Below are 20,585 nucleotides of genomic sequence, written 5' to 3' on the forward strand. Positions count from 1 at the left end.
TATGTTTTTTTCCTATACAAACATAGCTATGATAAAGTTCAATTTATACCTTAGGCATGGTAAGAGGTTAATAATAATAACTAATAAAATAAAACAATGTACTATAATAGAATTATGTAGATGTGGTCTCTGTCTCTCTCAAAATGTCTTATTGTACTTTACTGAGGGTAACTGAAACCATGGACAGCAAAACATTATATAAAGGTGGACTACTGTACCATGTTTTGTTTATTCATTGTTGATGGACACCTGGGTTGTTTCTACCTTTTGGCTACTATAAATAATGCTGAGGCTACTTTTGACTATTGTAAATTGAAAGCTGAGGCTCAAAATTATGGGCTTAAAATTACATGTTTGTATAAGGATCTGTTTGAGCCTCAGCTTTCAATTCCTTTGGGCATATACTTACTATACACTGAAAACTATACAACATTGTTGAAATAAATTAAAGAAGACATAGATGGAGAGGCATGTGTGTGCTTGAATTGAAAGACAATATTTTTAAGAAAACAATACTACTCAAAGTGATCTATAACATCAATGCAATCCTATCAAAATCCCAATGGTGTTTTTGCAAAAATAGGAAAACTCACCCTAATATTCATTTGGAATCTCAAGGAACCCTGAATAGCCAAAACAATTTGAAAAAGAACAAAGTTGAAGAACTCATACTTCCTGATTTTAAAATTTGCTTTAATGCTACAATAATTGAAACAGTGTGGTACTACTGCAGAAGGACAGATATATACACCAACAGAATAGAATCTAGAATCCAGAAATAAATCCGCATATATATGGTTAAATTGATTTCCAACAAAGGTGCCAAAAGGTGCCAAGACCACTCAATGGAAAAGGGACAGTCTCTTGCCTTCATTGCTAAATTAATCCCTGATTATTTTATTCTTTTTGATACCACTGCAAATGGAATTTTTTTCTCAATTTCCTTTTTGGATTTTTCATTGCAAATACATAGAAATACAACTAGTTTTGTGGGTTAATTTTGTATCCTGCAACTTTGTTGAATTCGTTTATTACATCTAAGATTTTTATGTGGATTCCTTAGGGATTTCTACATATAAGATCATGTCATCTGTGAACAAGGTTAATTTTTATTTCATCTCTTCCAATGTAGATGCCTTTTATTTCTTTTTCTTGCCTACCTGCTCTGGCTAGAACTTCCAGTACCATGTTGATCAGAAGCAGTGTAAGTGGGCATCCTTGTTTCTGATCTTAAGAAAGAAAGCTTTTGGTCTTTCACCATTCAGTATCCTGTTAGCTGTGAGTTTCCATACAATACTTTATCATGTTAAGGAAGTTCTTTCTATTCCTGATTTGAGTATTTTTATCACAAAGGGGTGTTGAATTTTGTCATACGCCTTTTCCGCATTAATTGAGATGATCACGTGGGTTTTTTCTTCATTCTATCAATGTGAAGTATTAAATTGACTGATCTTCATATGTTGAACTATCCTTGCATTCTGGGAGTAAATTCCACTTGCGAATGATGTACTTCTTTTAATATGTGGCTAAATTTGGTTTGCTAGTATTTTGTTGAGTATTTTTGCATTTACATTCACAAAAGATATTGGTCTGTAGTTTTCTTGTAGTGTCTTTGTTTGCCTTTGGGATAAGGATAATGCTGGCCTCATTGACTGAGTTAGGAAGTGTTTACCTTCTCTTCAATGTTTAGGAGAGTTTGAAAAAAAATGGTGTGAATTTTTCTTGAAATGTCTGGCAGAATTCACCAGTGAATCCATGTAGCCCATGGCTTTTCTTTCTTGGAATATTTTTTATTACTGATTTAATTTCCTTACTGGTTATTAAGTCTATGCAGATTTTTTATTTCTTCTTGAGTTAGGCTTGGTTGATTGTGTTTCTACAAATTTGACCATTTTATCTAGGTTATCTAATTTAAGGCAAAGTTGTTTTCTTATAACTTTTTATTTATGTAAAATTGGTAGTGAGGCCTCTACTTGCATTTCTAATCTTAGTAATTAAGTCTTCTTTTTTTTGTTAGTCCTTCTAACTAGAGATTTGTCAATTTTGTTGAGCTTTTCAAAGAATCAATTTTTGGTTTTGTTGATTTTCTCTACAGCTTTTCGATTCTCTATTTTATTTATCTCTGCTCTAACCTTTATTATTTCCTTCCTGCTGCTATCTTTGGGTTTAAAGTGCTCTTCTTTTTCTAATTCCTTAAGGTGTTTAGTTAGGTTACTAACTTGGGATTTTTCTACTTCTTTAATGTACTTACAGATATAAATTTCCCTCTTAGGGACGCTTTTGCAGCATCTTGTAAGTTTTAGTACATTGTGTTTCATTTTCACTTGTCTCAGTTATTTTCTAACTTCCCTGGTGATTTCATATTTGATCCACTAGTTAAGAGTGTGTTCTTTAATTCCACATACTTGTGAATTTTCCAGTTTTCCTTCTGTTATTAATTTCTAGTTTCATTATATTATGACAGAAAAAGATAATTTGTATGACTTCAATCTTTTCAATTTATTAAGTTGTGGCTCCTGTTGTTGGGTTCAGTGTCTTGTGTATGACTGTTAGGTCTACCTGGTTTATACATTGCTTAAGTCTTTATGTTCTTATTTATCTTCTGTGTGAGGTTCACAGACGGTAACACACATTTTTGAAAGTTTAATACTTGACTATTGTAAATTGAGACAATGTCTCAAACTAATATTGAGGTCTATATCACCCTTTAATGATATCAATTTTTGCTTTATATATTTTGGGGCTCCTCTGTTGGGTTTTTAAGTGTTGTACATTCTTGCAGTAATGAACCTTTTACCAATATATAGCATCATTCTTTGGCCCTTGTAACCTTTTGTGACTTAAAGCCTGTGTTGTCTGACAATAATAAAGCCTCCCAGCTCTCTTCTGGTTACCATTAATATTTGTTTGGAATATCTTTTTCAATCCTTTTCCCTTCAACCTCTTTTGTGTCCTTGTATCTAAAGTGCATCTCTTGTAGACAGTATATAAATAGACCCTGATTTTCTTATTCAATCTGCTAAGTTTTTCTTTTAATGGGAAAGTTTAATACATTTATATTTAATGTGATTATTGACACAGAAGGATTTGCTTCTGCTATCTATTTGTTTTCTGCATGTGTTATATGTTTTTTCTTCCTCAATTCTTTCATTACTACCCTTTTTTGGTATTTTGCTGATTTTTTTTAGTGTACTATTTCGATTTTTAGTTATTTTCCTAATACTTTTTTATAGTGTACTATTTGATTTTTTAGTTATTTTCCTAATGATTACCTTGGGTATTATAATTAACATCTGAAACTTATAACAATCTCACTTGAACAATAAAAACTTATTTTATTTATTTATTTATTGAGACGGAGTCTTGCTCTTTCACCCAGGCTGGAGTGTAGTGGTGCAATCTCTGCTCACTGCAACCTCCGCCTCCTGGGTTCAAGTGATTCTCACGCCTCAGCCTCCTGAGTAGCTGGGACTATAGGTGCCTGCCACCACACTCAGCTAATTTCTGTATTTTTAGTAGAGACAGAGCTTTGCCATGATGGCCAGGCTGGTCTTGAACTCCTGACCTCAGGTGATCCGCCTGCCTGGGCCTCCAAAGTGCTGGGATTACAGGTATGAGCCATCACGCTTGGCCAGGATACAGAATCCTTGGTTGACAGTTTGTGTTTTGTTTGTTTGTTTGCTTTTAAATTTCAGGACTTTAACTATACCATTCCATTGCTTTCTGGCCTCCAAGGTTTCTGGTGGGAAATCTACTAATAATCTTACTTAGGGTCCCTGTATGTGATGAGCCACTTTTCTCTTGTTGCTGTTGAGATTCTCTCTCTGTTTTTGGACAGTTTGATCATAATGTGTCTCATTGTGGATCTTTTAGGGTTTTTCCTACATAGAATTCACTGGCCTGTGCAGACTTCTGGATTCATGTCTTTCCTCAAATTTGGGAAGTATGGCAATAATTTCTTCAAATAGTCTCTCTCCTCCCTTTCCCCTCTCTCTTCCCCTTCTGGAATTCCCATAATGCATAATTGGTCCACTTGATGGTGTCTTATAATAATCATCATCACAATCAATATTAAAGAACATTACCTAATGCTGCTCAAGAATGGAATTACATTAAGTGGACCAGTCAGAACTAGGATTTCTTGATACTTTAAGACATGATTTATGAATGTGAAGAAAATAAAAAACAACAGTTTATGCTTAAACCAATTGCCAAAACATCATATTATTAAGAACCATAAAAATCTAAGAGATACAGCAAGGCAAGGAGTTTCTACAGTAAAGAAATTTAATTTATCCTTGCGATAGTCATTGTGCACATGTACCCTAAAGCTTAAAGTATAATAATAATAAAAAAAATAATAAAAAAAGAAATTTAATTTAATTCAACTATATGCCAAGTTGACATGTAAAGAATATTTAAAGAATACGTAAAGAACTATGTGACACAAGAACTAATACTCTCACTTCTCAAAAAGCCTACATTTTTATTGTAGAGGTAGAACTTACAAAACAAATCAAAGCTTAGCATGTAAAAAAGAGAAAATGTGAAAATTAAGATATATGGTATAGAAAACAAATGCTCAAAAGAGATGTAATATAATGAATATATATTGGATAAGTTTCTGTCACTGAGAAGGAGATAACAGCAGGTGCAAGTGGAACTAAGTTTATAGAAAACTAGGGAGAGAAATGTTAGGAAGGTTTCTAAAAAAGGCTTCTATATTCTGGGAAACTGAGGCATAAAATACACAGGGAATTGAAGAGATTAGAGAAACAGGAGGGAGAGAAATACTTAAGACTGATGAGTAGTGCTCATATCACACAGATTTGTGTGGCATCAATTCACCTGGTTACATAATTTACCTCTGACAGTGCTTCACAGCCTGTGTAAAGGAACGGAATCAATGGCTGGAATAACCTAAGAACTGAAATCTCTTGGAATAAATGGGGTAGTAAGGCAAGAGAGAGAGAGAAAAAAAACCAGAATGTTAGCAAGAAAGGGAAAAGATGTGACCAATTAAGCAATCTAGTATGGATAAGCTCAGAATTAAAGTCAGGAGGCTGAGACTGCAAGATAAGGGGAAGGTCAAGAACGGAGGTCTCAATATCACCAAAGAAAAATGCACTGGAAAATAGGGAGTATGGAAGTTGGAAAGATAAGAGGTTATGTTCAGACAGCTGGCTATTGTAACTTAAGATTTTATTGGTGTAGGCTGGGCGTGGTGTCTCACGCCTGTAATCCCAGCACTTTGGGAGGCTGAGGCGAATGGATCACTTGAGGTCAGGAGTTCAAGACCAGCCTCACCAACATGGTGAAACCCCATTTCTACTAAAACAAAAACAAAAACAAAAACAAAAATTAGCCAGGTGCAGTGGCATGTGCCTGTAATCCCAGCTACTCTGGAGGCTGGGGCAGAAGAATCGCTTAAACCTGGGAAGCAGAGGTTGCAGTGAGCCGGGATCACACCACTGCACTCCAGCCTGGGTGACAAAGTAAGACTCCATCCTCTATCTCAAAAAAAAAAAAAGAAAAAGATTTTATTGGTGTAAATGTGTTAGTGATAATCACAATCAGATGAGTCAGGTGACTGAACTACAGAGAGGGTAAAGATCAATGGAGTTAGGGAGGTCAAAACTTGTGGGACTAGAATAGTGATGGAAAGAAAAGGAAGAATATAAGCTAGACTAGGTAAGGGACTGACTGTTAATCAACATCTGACATTCACAAACACGAGTTAAAAAAGGAACAGTGGCGGACTGAGCCTCAAAGAAGGAAGGGTCTTGCGTGAACTAATGGCTAATGTTAGAGTAGTATTAAGTGTAATTAAAAAGCTCACGGTGTGTTACTGAAATAGCTTTAATCTTAAAGATATAATTAAACTAAAACTATCTCCTCATCCTTGGTAATTAATTTTATAATTCTCAAAAAAAATTTATGTGAAATAAATATCACAAAAATGAATTGCCTAATACAAATTCCAAACAGAAATCATTTCACTTATTAGGCATTTCTTTATCATTCAAATTATTCTAAGGGGCATTTGATCTTAAAATTCAATATGGCCAAATACAAGGCAGAAGATGATGTATTCCAATTATTTCTGAATTGTTTTGAATCAGATATGTATAACACATTCTGATATGAACTTAAAGACATTGAAAACATTTTAATTTTTAATATATATCAATTATAAATTGAAACCAACAAAACTGTTTTGTATTAAGACTCTTTTAGAGATGAAACTTTGTCCTAGTACTGAGATAGTCATTTTCTGATTGATAAAGAAACAATAATTGTTTGCTGAGGTGTGAGTAAGAAAAATACGGCCGGGCGCGGTGGCTCACACCTGTAATCCCAGCACTTTGGGAGGCCGAGACGGGCGGATCACGAGGTCAGGAGATCGAGACCATCCTGGCTAACACGGTGAAACCCTGTCTCTACTAAAAATACAAAAAATTAGCTGGGCGCAGTGGCAGGCACCTGTAGTCCCAGCTACTCAGGAGGCTGAGGCAGGAGAATGGCGTGAACCCGGGAGGCGGAGCTTGCAGTGAGCCGAGGTTGCGCCACTGCACTCCAGCCTGGGCGACAGAGTGAGACTCTGTCTCAAAAAAAAAAAAAAAAGAAAAATACATAAAGAAAAGTATCTTAAAGAGGATATTTAAAAAATTCTATGCAAAGGGAAATATATTTATCACAATAAAGACCAAATAAAATGGAATAAAATATAAAATAAAAATAATTTGGCTGGGCGTGGTGGCTCATGCCTGTAATCCCAGCACTTTGGGAGGCTCAGGCGGGTGGGTCACCTGAGGTCAGGAGTTCGAGACCAGCCTGGCCAACATGGGGAAACCCTGTCTTTACTAAAATACAAAAAATTATCCAGGTGTGGTGGCACGTGCCTGTAATCCCAGCTACTCGGGAGGCTGAGGCAGGAGAATCACTTGAAGCCAGGAGGCAGAGGTTGCAGTGAGCCGAGATCGCACCATTGCACTCCAACCTGGGCAACAAGAGCGAAACTCCATCTCAAACAAACAACAAACAAACAAAAATAATTTATGAATGTCCATCAACATCTGTTCTTGAATTTACTAGGTCTATCAGATACTAATTCTAGGGATTAAAAAAACTCAAGACATGACATTAACTAAACATAAAATCCTAATGATTACTTACTGTATAAGAGAAGCTCTTTCAAAGTACTGAATAGCTTTTTCCCAAAATTGGGTGTCAATGTAATAGGCTCCAAGCCACTCAATGACTTCAATATTACAAGGAAAATACCTATATGACTGTAAAAAAAAAAATGGAATGTAACAATACAACTTCAATGGCAACATATAATTTACTTCTTGAATACTTTACCTATTGAATAAATTTATCCAATATGAAATTTCTTAATAAAGGAGTATGAGCTGTCCTAAATACTTTGTAAATTCTGAAACTATATAATATTTAGAAAACCTAACCTTGCTTGACATACTTTTCAATTATCTATAAATACTTTTGATATAACAATATATGAGCTGAGTCCAATTTAAATATTTAAAAGAATAAAAGAGATGGAAATCGTGCCTCAAGAGAAAAATGAATTTGTACTTCTTTTTATTATTAATTATTATTATTTTAAGACAGTCTCGCTCTGTCGCCCAGCCTGGAATGTAGTAAATGCGATCTTGGCTCACTACAACCTCTGCCTCCCGGGTTCAGGCAATTCTTGTGCCTTAGTCTCCTGAGTAGCTAGGATTACAGGCATGCCACAACCACACTTGGCTAATTTTTGTATTTTTAGTAGAGAGAGGGTTTCCTCATGTTGGCCAGGCTGGTCACATACTCCTGGCCTCAAGTAATCTGCCTTCCTTGGCCTCCCAAAGTGCTGGGATTAAAGGTATGGGCCACGAGGCCTGTCCTTTTGTTATTATTATTTGTAGAGATGGGGTCTTGTTATGTTGCCTAGGCTGTTCTTGATCTCTTGGTCTTAAGCAATCCTCTCACTCTGGTCTTCCAAAGTGCTGGGATTACAGACGTGAGCCACCATGCCCAGCCCTATTTCATTTTTTCATTAAAACAAGTGAAAAACTAACTTCAGGCCTGGAGTGGTGGTAATCCCAGCACTTTGGGAGGCTGAGGCAGGCAGATCACCTGAGGTCAGGAGTTCGAGACTGGCCTGGCCAACATGGCGAAACGCTCCTCTACTAAAAATACAAAAATTAGCTGGGCATGGTGGCAGGCGCCAGTAATCCCAGCTACTTGGGAGGCTGAGGCAAGAGAATTGCTTAAACCCAGGAGGAGGAGGCTGCAGTGAGCCGAGACTGCACCACTGTGCAGCAGCCTGGGCGACAGAGCAAGACTCTATCTCAAAACAAAACAAAAACTAACTTTATTTTCCAAGAATGCCTTATTTTAAATAAATCATTTTAAAACTGGTAAGATCTTCTAAAATTTTAAAGCCTTGCTGCCTTCTTTATAACAATTCATAAAATGCTAAAACACAAAATTAAGATAACACACCTACCTCATAGTAATATTGAAAAGCTTGAGATTTATCTCCTTCACGATCGTATAATTCTCCTAGTTTAGATAAAACTTGAGGATCAGTTGGAATAACACTGACCACCTGCATTAGCCATTCAATAGCTTGACTGGGATTTTCCATTAATTCATATCTTATGCAATGTCAGTTAAGGAAAACATGTTTTCTAAATTCATTAATCAATAAGCAAACTTAAAAAACATTACAGAAACAATATTTCTTAGCCTACAGTAATGTGCTATTGTATACTGTTTCCTCTGCATATCTCAGGGGTGGAGATGGAATGCAGCAGTACCGTGGAGGTAACATTCTTGCTCCCTATGTATAGCCTGCTTTCCCTTTTCCTTCATTACTATCCACTAAGATCAACTCCCAAATTTCTGGTAGAATTATTCAAAGTATTGTCCAAAAACTGTCGTTAATAAAAATGTCCTGAATGTTGCATCCAGTTATTCTCTTTCTTAACATGTTCAGCATATTAAGGGAATTATTTTCATGTGTTTTTCCTGTGAGTTTTCCCTAATTAGATTATAAACCCAAGGACAGTGGTTTTTTTGTAGCTTCCTTTTAGTACCTACTAAGTCTTCTGTGTATATACAAATAATTTATTCATATCAATACTTTTTGACTAATTACTAATTATTTTGTACATATTAGATATCTCAGTGAAATGAAAATATTCCAATTCAAAGTTTATTGAAAAAGAAGCATTGTTTTCAATGGTGACAAGAGTGATACCAGAAGATCTACTGTTTTTAATGATGACAAGTGTGATACCACAAGAAAAAAAGATAAGAAAATGTACTCAAATAGTCTCAAATACATCAATTGCTTGAATGGATCCAAGCTGATCATGAACTGGGTAGTAAAAGATAATGACACTGGCAGTTTCAGAGAAATTAAATGAACAAAACAGAACAAAAAGACTAACAGGAGTAACTATGATGCTATCTGCTCTAAAACAAATTTATTTATTTATTTTATTTTATTTTTTTTGAGATAGTCTAGCTCTGCACCTAGGCTGGAGTGCCGTGGCACTATCTTGGCTCACTGCAACCTCTGCCTCCCAGGTTCAAGTGATTCTCCTGCCTCAGCCTCCGGAGTAACTGGGATTACACGTGCCTGCGACAACACCCGGCTAATTTTTGTATTTTTAGTAGAGACGGGGTTTCACCATGATGGCCAGGCTGGTCTTGAACTCCTGACCTCAAATGATCCGCCTGCCTCGGCCTCCCAAAGTGCTGGGATTACAGGTGTGAGCCACTGTGCCTGGCCTAAAACTAAAATTTTTAAATAAAATTCTTTATCAAAAGTACAGCAGATAGTACTTAAAATTATTAATGGTACACCTCACAACATATAAAATTTTCTAAACGTATTTGTATAAAATTTAAACCAAGATAACAGTAAGCTGACAATCTACCTAAGATGTTTAACTCTTCCCAATGTTGTGGCCAAAGCTTACTAAAATAAGGAGAGAAATTAAAGTGCTTTTCAAATAGCTTGAAAAGCATTAAAAACATTAACACATTTCTGCTTTTCTAACCAAGAGCAGGGCTTATTAAGAAAGCTAAGTGTTGTGGAAGAAACTGATATGAGGGCAACATTTTGTAGTTCTACATTCCCCTGAGTTTGAAACATAATACTGATACACATAGTATACATTCAATAAATGACTATTAAATGAACAGAATGAATGAGTCCATATGAAGAATTACATAATTTTAGAGGGTAACGGTCTTTGGAGACCTCATTATATCTACAGGCCACCTAAAAAAATAAGAAAAATTATCGAAACTCAAGCAATAGTAATCAGTAATAAACAGTATTTTATTTAGTAAGTTAGTGCTTCAATGATACCCTACAAGCTTCAGAATTAATACAATGTTCTAAAGCACCAAACTGACTTTCAATGAATGGCTTATATGGACCCAAAATGTCCTAATTACTTCAGTTATTTTCAAAATTTAATAAATAATAGTTTTAACCATTAATTCCTCTTTCAATGCAAATTACATTTTAAAATAGGATTACTCAAATGATATTTTTTATCACATGATAATCTGCTAGCTAGATTATCCTCATCACTTACTTCAAATATTATCCTCATCAATTACTTTATTAGTTAAACTTATTTAATAATTGATCTTCAATCACCAATTGAGAGAATTAATAACTGTCCCTAAGTTTTTCAAATAAGATACATATTTGCTATCTGGTAAAGAACTTCGGCACTGTTTCGCAGGATTGCATGAAGTTTCAGGAAACAGTCCAAAGCCTCATCTAGCCGATTTAGTTTCTCATAGGTAAGGCCTTAAAAAAAAAAGAAAAAAAAGAAAACCTGTAAGCATCATTATTGGTATTAATTTATTTAACATAACAGAATAAATCTCAAAATATATGTAAATATTTATCCAGAAGAGAAAATGAAGATGAACTCAGATTTTTGTTTTTTGATACAGGGTCTCACTCCTGCTGCCCACACTGGAGTGTAGTGGCGCAAACATGGCTCACAGCAGCCTCGACCTCCCAGGCTCAGGTGATTCCTCCCACCTCAGCCTCTCAAGTAGCTAGGATTATATGCACGTGCTACCACACCCAGCTAATTTTTTGCATTTTTAGTAGAGATGGGATTTGCCGTGTTGCTCAGGCTGGTCTGGAACTCCTGGCCTCAAGAGATCCACCTGCCTCAGCCTCCCAAAGTGCTGGGATTACAGGTATGAGCCACCACACCCGGCCAACTGAGGATTTTTTTAAAGAATAATGTTAGGGTGGGGATTCTCCACTGGCAGATACCAAAAGATGCTACAAAGCTTCAGTGATTTTAAAAGTGTGGTGGAGAGCAGGAATAGACAAACAGACTAATAGAACAGAATAAATAGTTCAGAAATGCACTCAATTATAGTTTAGTTAAAGACATTTAAAATCAGTGGGGAGGAAAGTGCTAGTAATAAGTGGTGCCAGAACAACTGACTATACATTAATTTCTATTTATTTATTTATTTATTTATTTATTTATTTATTTATTTTTGAGACGGAGTCTTGCTCTGTCGCCCAGGCTGGAGTGCAGTGGCATGATCTAGGCTCACTGCAAGCTCCGCCTCCCAGGTTCACACCATTTTCCTGCCTCAGCCTCCTGAGTAGCTGGGACTACAGGCGCCCTCCACCACGCCTGGCTAATTTTTTGTATTTTTAGTAGAGACAGGGTTTCACTGAGTTAGCCAGGATGGTCTCGATCTCCTGACCTCATGATCCGCCCGCCTTGGCCTCCCAAAGTGCTGGGATTACAGGCGTGAGCCACTGCACCCAGCCATTAATTTTTTTAAATGTAGGTTCTTATTTCATAAAAAATGAACTCAAAATTTTGAAACTCAACAGAAAAAACAAAGCTATAAGAAGAGTATGAAAAGGGCCAGGCGCGGTGGCTCACGCTTGTAATCCCAGCACTGTGGGAGGCCGAGGCGGGCGGATCACGAGGTCAGGAGATTGAGACCACGGTGAAACCCCATCTCTACTAAAAATACAAAAAAAATTAGCCAGGCGTGGTGGCGGGCGCCTGTAGTCCCAGCTACTCGGAGAGGCTGAGGCAGGAGAATGGCGTGAACCCTGGGGGACGGAGCCTGCAGTGAGCCAAGATCGCGCCACTGCACTCCAGCCTGGGTGAAAGAGCGAGACTCCTTCTCAAACAAAAAAAAGAAGAGTATGAAAAGAAAATACAGAAAAATGATTTATGATCTTGAGGTAAGAAGGGCTTCATAAAGCAATAAACAAATGAATAAAGCAATAACCACAATTTTTTAAAAAGACAAATTTGGCCAGGTGTGGTGGCTCATGCCTGTAATCCCATCACTTTGGGAGGCTGAGGCAGGTGGATTACTTGAGGTCAGGAGTTCAAGACCAGCCTGGCCAAGATGGTGAAACCCCGTCTCTACTAAAAATGCAAAAAATTAAGACGGGCGTAGTGGAGCGCACCTGTGGTTCCAGCTACTTGCAAGGCTACGGCAGGAGAATCACTTGAACCTGGAGGGCGGAGGTTGCAGTGAGCTGAGATCATGCCACTGCACCCCAGCCTAGATGACAGAGCAAGACTCAGTCTCAAAAAAAAAAAAAAAGACAAATTTTACTATATCAATAATAAAACAATTCTTTGATAAAAGAAATTAGAAACAAAGTTAAAATAGAAGCAATTGGGAAAGGAGAAATATTTAATAGTTACAAAGCAAATAAATAAGGATATATCTAGGAAGCCTTGCATGAAGACCTTTGTGCCTCTTCAATGCTCTCTTCCCAGATACCCAAGTGGTCATAGCCTCCCTTCCTTCTATGACTTGAAACATACATTCTCAATGAGGCTCTCCCAGACTCCACCTAAAATGGCTAATTCCTTCTTGCCTCCCCTATTCTTCAAGGTTGGCAGTAGGCCTTCCCTCCTCCTTCAGGCAGGAGATTAAAGTCTTTTCTAGGAGGAAAGATCCAATTGACTTATGGGCAGGTCTCCAACTAAACAGACCAGACCAGACAGATGCCCTACAGCAGAGTGCCAACCCATCAATCTCTCTCATGGACTTAAGAGACTCCACTCAGTTTTTAGCCACAAACTCCTGAATACCAGGAGACAGCCCAAAATCATTAGACATCTAAGGAAAGTCGATAACATGGAAAAGAGAATAAAATAAGCAAACCAAAGAAAGCAAAAAATATCTAGGCAGGGAGAAGAAAACTTCAGAAGAAACGTTATTAATAATGCAAGATACAAGACCCAGTACTGCATGGACATGTGTTTGCAATACTGCAAATTCATGCCCGGGGTGATGATGCCCAATTCAGGCAACCGCTGAAAGGCAGGGAAGAGAATGTGATGGTGGTGAGACTTCATGGCTTGTAATATTCAGCTTATTAAAAGCAAAATCTGAAGTAAAGATGGCAAAATGTGAAAATGTGTTAAACTGGGGTGATAGGTACACGGGTATTTATTTCTTGTGTGTACTTTTGTGCATGTTTGAAATTGTTCATAATTAAAAAGAAAGCAAATGGGATTTTTTCCCATCTATCAACTTGGCAAAAGTTAAAAAGAATGATAATATCCAGTATTAGCAGAAATTTGGGAAATTAGTATTATACACTGTGATGGAAAAGCCTTTTTGGAGGGCAGTATGGCAAGCCTGATCCAAATTTTACATGTGCATAGCTTCTGAATCATTAATTCCATTTAAAATAATCTATAATCTGAGAGGCAGTAGTCTTCAATTTTCTGTTAGAAGGAAGTCAACTCCTCCTCCTAATGCGTTAGAGCTCTTTAAGCAAAACAAAACAAAAACAAATACAAAGCAAATAAGTAATTTAAAAAGCAATTTCCCCTTGTTTCACTTACCAATATTATAAAGTGCTTCAGTACAAGAAGAATCATTTCTTAGAGCCTCTTTATAGAATTCAGCGGCCTTCTCATAATCACCATTTGCAAAAACTGTATTCCCTTTATTAGTAAGAGCTGCTGGATTGTATCTATCAGAGTTCACAGCTATATCTGCATAGCTGCTGGCTTGTGCAAAATCCTTTCCCTAAGTAAAATACATATACAAATTATTTGAATTTCATGAAATACCTTTTCTGACTGTTCTGAGATTACAGACATAATAAATAGACTTTCTGAGATTATAAATACAATGAACAAAAATATTTTACATATCTTGGTCTTGATAGTCTGATTCTACATAGGAGTTTTACTCATCAAGCTCAACCACCCAAGTTTCTTGTGATTGACTTCTCCACAGTCTCATGGTTAGAATAACAACACTATTTATATGTAGGTGGTTCCATACTCAACGCCCAAATTCCATGTCATCATTTGCTGCAGCACTCCCCCTCCCACTTGAAGCCCTGAAATAGCTGTCACAAAAGCACTACCCTTCTTGCCCCTAGCACACTGGCTGCGTCACCTACTAGGTCTCTGCACTTCTAGCAATCCATTGTTTTTTTCTGTCTCCATGCCAAATGCTTAGTCGGGGCCTTGCCATCATTCACGTGAACTACAGGAACCTCTCTGTTCTTAAATATTGTGACCATCTGTGCCAGGTCAGCTTGGTTAAGCCAGGAACTACATTTCCAAGAAGCTCCTTCACTATTAGCCTCTTGTCTAGACTTGGCCAAAAGAGGAACTTGTGTGACATCTGGAATGCAGACCTGAAGCAGTGGCCTTTAGTCTCAGAAAGTCTTTTTCTTGTCATCAGATGCAGGACTGACGCAGAAGTGTCCATGGGTACCAGCTTCTCCTCACTCACTCCACTCCAAGGGCAGCTCTTCTTCCTGACTATGCTGTCCCTGCTCCATGACAGGGTTTGGCTGTGGTCCCCAGAGGAGGCAGCTGCACAGAGGCATCTGCTTCCTACAGAACTCCCCATGAAGGCCCTCTGGGTTCTACTGTGGCAGCTAGATATGTGCGGCCACTCACTGACTGATGGTAACTCCTTCTCAGATCTCCAGCTCCCCTTCTGCACCTTCACCGCCATGGCTCCTTCACAACTGTGTGTAACATTAAATTCCCATGCCCCTTTTCCCATATCACTCACAGTGACCGTCCCTCGATAAACTTTTTAAAAAGTTTAGATATAACTTATATATAATAAACCTGACCCCTTTAAAATGTAGAATTCTGTGGCATTTAGTAGGTTCACAAAGTTGTGCAACCATTGCCAATATCTACTTCCACCCTCAAAAGAAACCCTGTACCCATCAATAGTCACTTCCCATCCTCCTCTTCCCCCAGCCCCTGGCAACCACTAATCTGTTTTCTGCCTCCATGCCTATTCTGGACACTGAATATAAATAGAATCATAAAATATGCAGTCTTTTGTGTCTGACTTCTTTCACTTAGCATAATATTTTTAAGGTTCGTCCATGTGTTAGCATGCATCTGTGCTGCAATCCTTTTAAAGGTTGAATAATGTCCCGCTGTATGGGTAGACCACATTTCATTTATCCATTCATTGTTGATGGACACTTGGGTTGCTTCCAGGCACCTTTATGGTTACTATGAATAATGCTGCCATGAACATTCATGTGCAAGTTTTTGTGTGAACTCTGAAACAAAAATTGGTACCGACAAGTGAGGTGCTGCTGTTATAAAAACTAAAACATGTAACATTGTCTTTTGGACTACGCAGCAGGCAAAACTGAGAAAATCTGTGAGGGGCTGTGTTGGGGACTGGAGAGATGGTGAAGCATGAGTGAGCCTGCAAAGGCGGAAGGAATCATCAGAGGCTGGATAAAGTGCAAACCACACTGTCACCATGAAGCACTGACACAAGTGGCACCCACAGAGTGGGCTGGAGGACAGGAAGTGCACCTCATAAATATGCAACATGTGGCCAATGGGATTTCTAGGTAGGATGCTGAAGGGCCAGTGAACTTATTTTAACTGGGTATGATTGATCAGGTATAGGAAGAGAAAAATGAGCTAAGGAGAGAACTGTTTAGTTTGCAAGTAGAATTTAGAGAAAATATAGAAGAACTAGGACTTGCTAAGGTAGAAAATAAAATTATTTCATGTCTCCAGTTTCTTGTGGTGGCACAAGATTCTCAAATAGTGGCAGGTTAGGGAAGAATTCAAAGGTGTGGCTGTAACACCTTTTGTAAACATCTCACAAAGATTTAAGGTCATACCTAGCAGACCTTCTCTCCCAGGTAGCGAAGTGGGCTTCTAAGACACTTCAAGGCTCTGTTCCATAGCAGCCTACACACCTAGTGGGAAGGGGTCTGTCCTGAAAAGAATTATGGATGCAGCTGTTGAGACATGTGGGAAAGCCCAACAAGATTTAGAGAAAACCCTCCAAGTTTTTAGGGGAGTTGTACTGACTGTTGCTAGTTTGGATTAAAGGGACAGATATAGTCCAAAATGAAAAAAGCCCTCTGTGCCCCAAATGTCTCAGGGCAGAACACAGGCTGAGAAAGTTAATCAGCTGCAAACACAGGCTATTTCTTTCTTTTTTTTTTTTTTTTTACTTTAGGTTAAAAACAAACATGGGATACATGTGCAGAATGTGCAGGTTTGTTACATAGGTATACACATGCTATGGTGGTTTGCTGGACCTATCAACCTGTCATCTAGGTTTTAAGCCCCGCATGCATTAGGTATTGGTCCTAATGCTCTCCCTTTCCTTGCCTTCCACTCCCCGACAGGCCCCGGTGTATGATGCTCTCCTCCCTGTGTCCATGTGTTCTCATTGTTCAACTCTCACTTATGAGTGAGAACATGCAGTGTTTGGCTTTCTGTTCCTGAAACACAGGCTATTTCTTATACAAAAGGAAGATGCTCTCAGGAGGCAGAGCCAAGAGCCACAGAGGACAAAGAATTAGGTGGCCACTCCGAGGGAGCAGAGCTGGGCCCTAATCAAGGAATATTCGTTTTTCTCAGACTAGGGAGCACTGGCCACACCTGCTTTGCTAGGTTTCGGAATCATTAAGGATAGTGACTGTGATGTGCCTCCATCCCTCCCCTTTGGGGATGAGTGTCTTACAGCTACCCTGTCTTTATATCTCCATGGTATGTTGCATGTATGATGGGGCAGGTGCCATGTCTTTTCTTTCAGAAATCTTTGGATCCAAGTCTTTGCTATTGTGAATAGTGCTGCAATAAACATACGTGTGCATGTGTCTTTACAGCAGCATGTTTTATAATCCTTTGGAACAAATGTCCAACAATGATAGACTGGATTAAGAAAATGTGGCACATATACACCATGGAATACTATGCAGCCATAAAAAATGATGAGTTAATGTCCTTTGTAGGGACATGGATGAAGCTGGAAACCATCATTCTCAGTAAACTATCGCAAGGACAAAAAACCAAACACCGCGTGTTCTCACTCATAGGTGGGAATTGAACAATGAGAACACATGGACACAGGAAGGCGAACATCACATACCGGGGCCTGTTGTGGGGTGGGGGGAGGTGGGAGGGATAGCATTAGGAGATATACCTAACGTTAAATGAAGAGTTAATGGGTGCAGCACACCAACATGGCACATGTATACATATGTAACAAACCTGCACGTTGTGCACATGTACCCTAAAACTTAAAGTATAATAAAAAAATAAAACAAAATAAAAAAAAGAAATCTTTGGATCAAGAAGAAAGAAACTGTTCCTGAGAAACCTCCATTTCGTGTTTTTTTGTTTGTTTGAGATGGAGTCTCGTTCTGTCGCCCAGGCTGGAATGCAGTGGCACAATCTTGGCTCACTGCAACCTCTGCCCTCTCATGTTCAAGCAATTCTCATGCCTCAGCCTCCCAAGTAGCTGGGACTACAGGCATGCACCACCATGCCTGGCTAATTTTTTATATTTTTGGTAAAGATGGTGTTTCATGATGTTTAGTAGAGATGAGGTTTCACCATGTTGGCTAGGCTTGAACTCCTGGCCTCAAGTGATCCACCTGCCTCAGCCTCCCAAAGTGCTGGGATTACAGGCATGAGCCACTACACCCAGCTAGAAAGCCCCATTTCTATCCAGACCTGATGTAGATCCTGGCCTTTGAGCCTGATGCTGTGGTGGAATGAGACTCAGAGTCTTGGGAGGGATACGAGTAACTGGGGTCTGAGTGCAGGCAGTGGTAGATTATTACAATAATGACTCCAGTGGATCACACCTCCCAGGATTCATGTATGACTCATTCAGGTATGATTCAGTCTCATGTTTGTTTTGTTCAATAAAATAATAACAAACTCAATGCGCACAAGAACCTAATACTCACCTGTGTACTGGGGTTTGCTCTCTCACGGAACCCAGTCTCACCTGAGAAGGCTGGGATCCCCTGCTGGGGATGCTCTGAGGGAAGACTGAGTTGCCCTGGCCAACAGTTCAGCTAAGTGACAGGCATGAGGTAGGAATTTGGAACATCCAGTCTCAGTCATGCCTCAGAGGATGGCAGCTGCATGAGTAAGGCCAGGCAAGCCCAGTAAAAGAAGCATCTAGGTGAACCCAGCTCACTGGGTAGAATGTAAGCATATACCTGGTGATTTCAAGCCACTATGGTTTGGGGCAGTTCATTACACAGCAAGAGAAAACAGATACAACTATATGCCAGATACCAACAATATACTTTCAACTACGTATCATATAAAACTACGTAGCAGACTCATCACCTGGCCTCAAAATATTCTTGATTACAACCATTTTCTTCAGAACCAAGTATAAGAAATTGCTGATGAGATGCTCTAATAGCTCTGCTTGGTTGATTAAATCTAACAATTCTCTTTGCTTCTTTAAATTTTCTATTGGTCTCCTCCTGCACAGTCGTCAAACTTGGTATAAAGATTTGGTGACAAATTGGGTCAAAAAATTCATTAGTGATTTTCTAAATTCAAAATGTAATGGCCATGATAGACACCATGCTTTACCCCTGCCCGTCAGAGGTGCTGGAAGTGCTACTGGCCACCAGCCTCAGCAGGCAGCCCTCTCTGGAAACTGGGTGGAAGACAGAGGCACCTTGTCCTCCTTCCTAGAGATGACCCTTTTTTGGGAGGCAGGCCACATCCAACGGCTGGCTGGTGTGGGGGTACAAAGGCCCACCCTCTCTCTTTTCCTGCCTCCTTGTGAACAAGGTGCTTGCTTCTCCTTCACCTTCTGCTACGATTGTAAGTTTCCTGAGGTTTCCCTAGCCATACAAAAATGTGAGTCAATTAAACCTCCTTCCTTGATACATTACCCAGTCTCGGTTATTTCTTTATAGCAGTGTGAGAACAGACTAATACACCTTCTGTCTACTTGTTTCCGTCATTACAAAAAATGTTTAAATATATTTAAAAAGAAACACAACATCTTTTTCCCCAATCAGCACCTTCCTCTAGACATGCAACTAACTGGTACCACTCTCCTACCAGTAGATTGAAGCACTGGAGTCATTCTTCAACCAGGGGTTTGGATCTCTTTCTTCATCTTTACATATACGAGGGATATGATACCTTTCCACTAGCAACAGCAGTTTAGCACAGCAGTGCTTCTCAATGGTGCACAGATCAGAAGCTCTAAGAGGGACTAGAAACTTGGTTTAATAAAATACTATGACTTTTTTTTTCTCATTTGTTAGTAAAGAAATGTTTAATAAGCACCTGTCATCAACAGGGCACTGTGCACAATACAAAGCTGAAGCTGATGGTCTAATGGAGAATAATCACATATAAACCATTAAAATACAATGCTGTAAGTACAAACAAAATATTCTAGGAGCACAAAGGAAGGTGAGACTATCTGCCAAGGAGAGTCAGGAAGGCTTCATATTTCAGTTGGGTCATGACAGTAAATTTAAACAAGGGGTTGGATAATGGAATATTCTTACAATAAGGGCAGTTCTTGCATATCTGTTAAAGACCATTCCTATGCCATTATTCTGAGCAAAACGTAAGCAAAACCCAAAACGCTGGAAATTCGAGAGTTAGTGGCTAAGGCAGAGTTAAGGAGTTGTGGTAGCCTTATAACAGTTTACCACCCAGGTAGATGGTGAGGTCTGGGTTCCATGCCTTCATCTGGGCCCTTCCTTAGCCCTGCAAACTCAGCATGAACAGTTATTCGTAAGGAAAGCTCTTATAGGCTTCTTCTACATGCAGGACAGAATTAAATCTCGGATCATTTCCTCTAAGAATCATAGAATGACAGAATTGAAAAGGATACTGAAAAATCACACAGTTCAGTTGTTTCTAACTTCCAGCCCTTAAAATTGTAGGGGTTCTCAAAGTGGCAAATGAAAATCTACAATTTTTTTTTTTTGAGACAACGTATCTTGTCACTAAACAGGAGTACAATGGCATGATCATGGCTCACAACAGCCTTGACCTCCCCAGCTCAGGTGATCCTCCCACCTCAGCCTTCCGAGTAGCTGGGACTACAGGCATGCACCACCATGCCCAGCTAATTTTTTGAACTTTTTGTAGAGACAGGCACGGTGTTGCCCAGGCTGGTCTCAAACTCCTGGGCAACACACGCCTCAGCCTCCTGAAGTGCTGGGATTATAGGCATGATCCACATGCCTCAGCTTCCTAAAGTGCTGGGATTATAGGCTT

At 38.8% G+C, this 20,585-nt stretch overlaps 1 protein-coding gene across 12 annotated transcripts in view; it reads right to left on the reverse strand.

Moving 5' to 3' along the window:
• IFT88 (intraflagellar transport 88) overlaps positions 1–20,585 on the reverse strand; it is a 128,510-nt gene that overhangs the window by 33,453 nt on the left and 74,472 nt on the right. For all 12 annotated transcript variants that reach the window (XM_063619014.1, XM_055245281.2, XM_055245280.2 and 9 more), the window contains 4 exons: positions 13,905–14,091; positions 10,738–10,846; positions 8,516–8,666; positions 7,177–7,292 (listed from right to left, as the gene is read on the reverse strand). In XM_063619014.1, the coding sequence (XP_063475084.1) occupies positions 7,177–7,292; positions 8,516–8,666; positions 10,738–10,846; positions 13,905–14,091 (563 nt within the window). The remainder of the gene's footprint in view (positions 1–7,176; positions 7,293–8,515; positions 8,667–10,737; positions 10,847–13,904; positions 14,092–20,585) is intronic.

The sequence above is a fragment of the Symphalangus syndactylus genome, chromosome 15 (genome assembly GCF_028878055.3).
Source record: "Symphalangus syndactylus isolate Jambi chromosome 15, NHGRI_mSymSyn1-v2.1_pri, whole genome shotgun sequence".
Lineage (NCBI taxonomy): Eukaryota > Metazoa > Chordata > Mammalia > Primates > Hylobatidae > Symphalangus > Symphalangus syndactylus.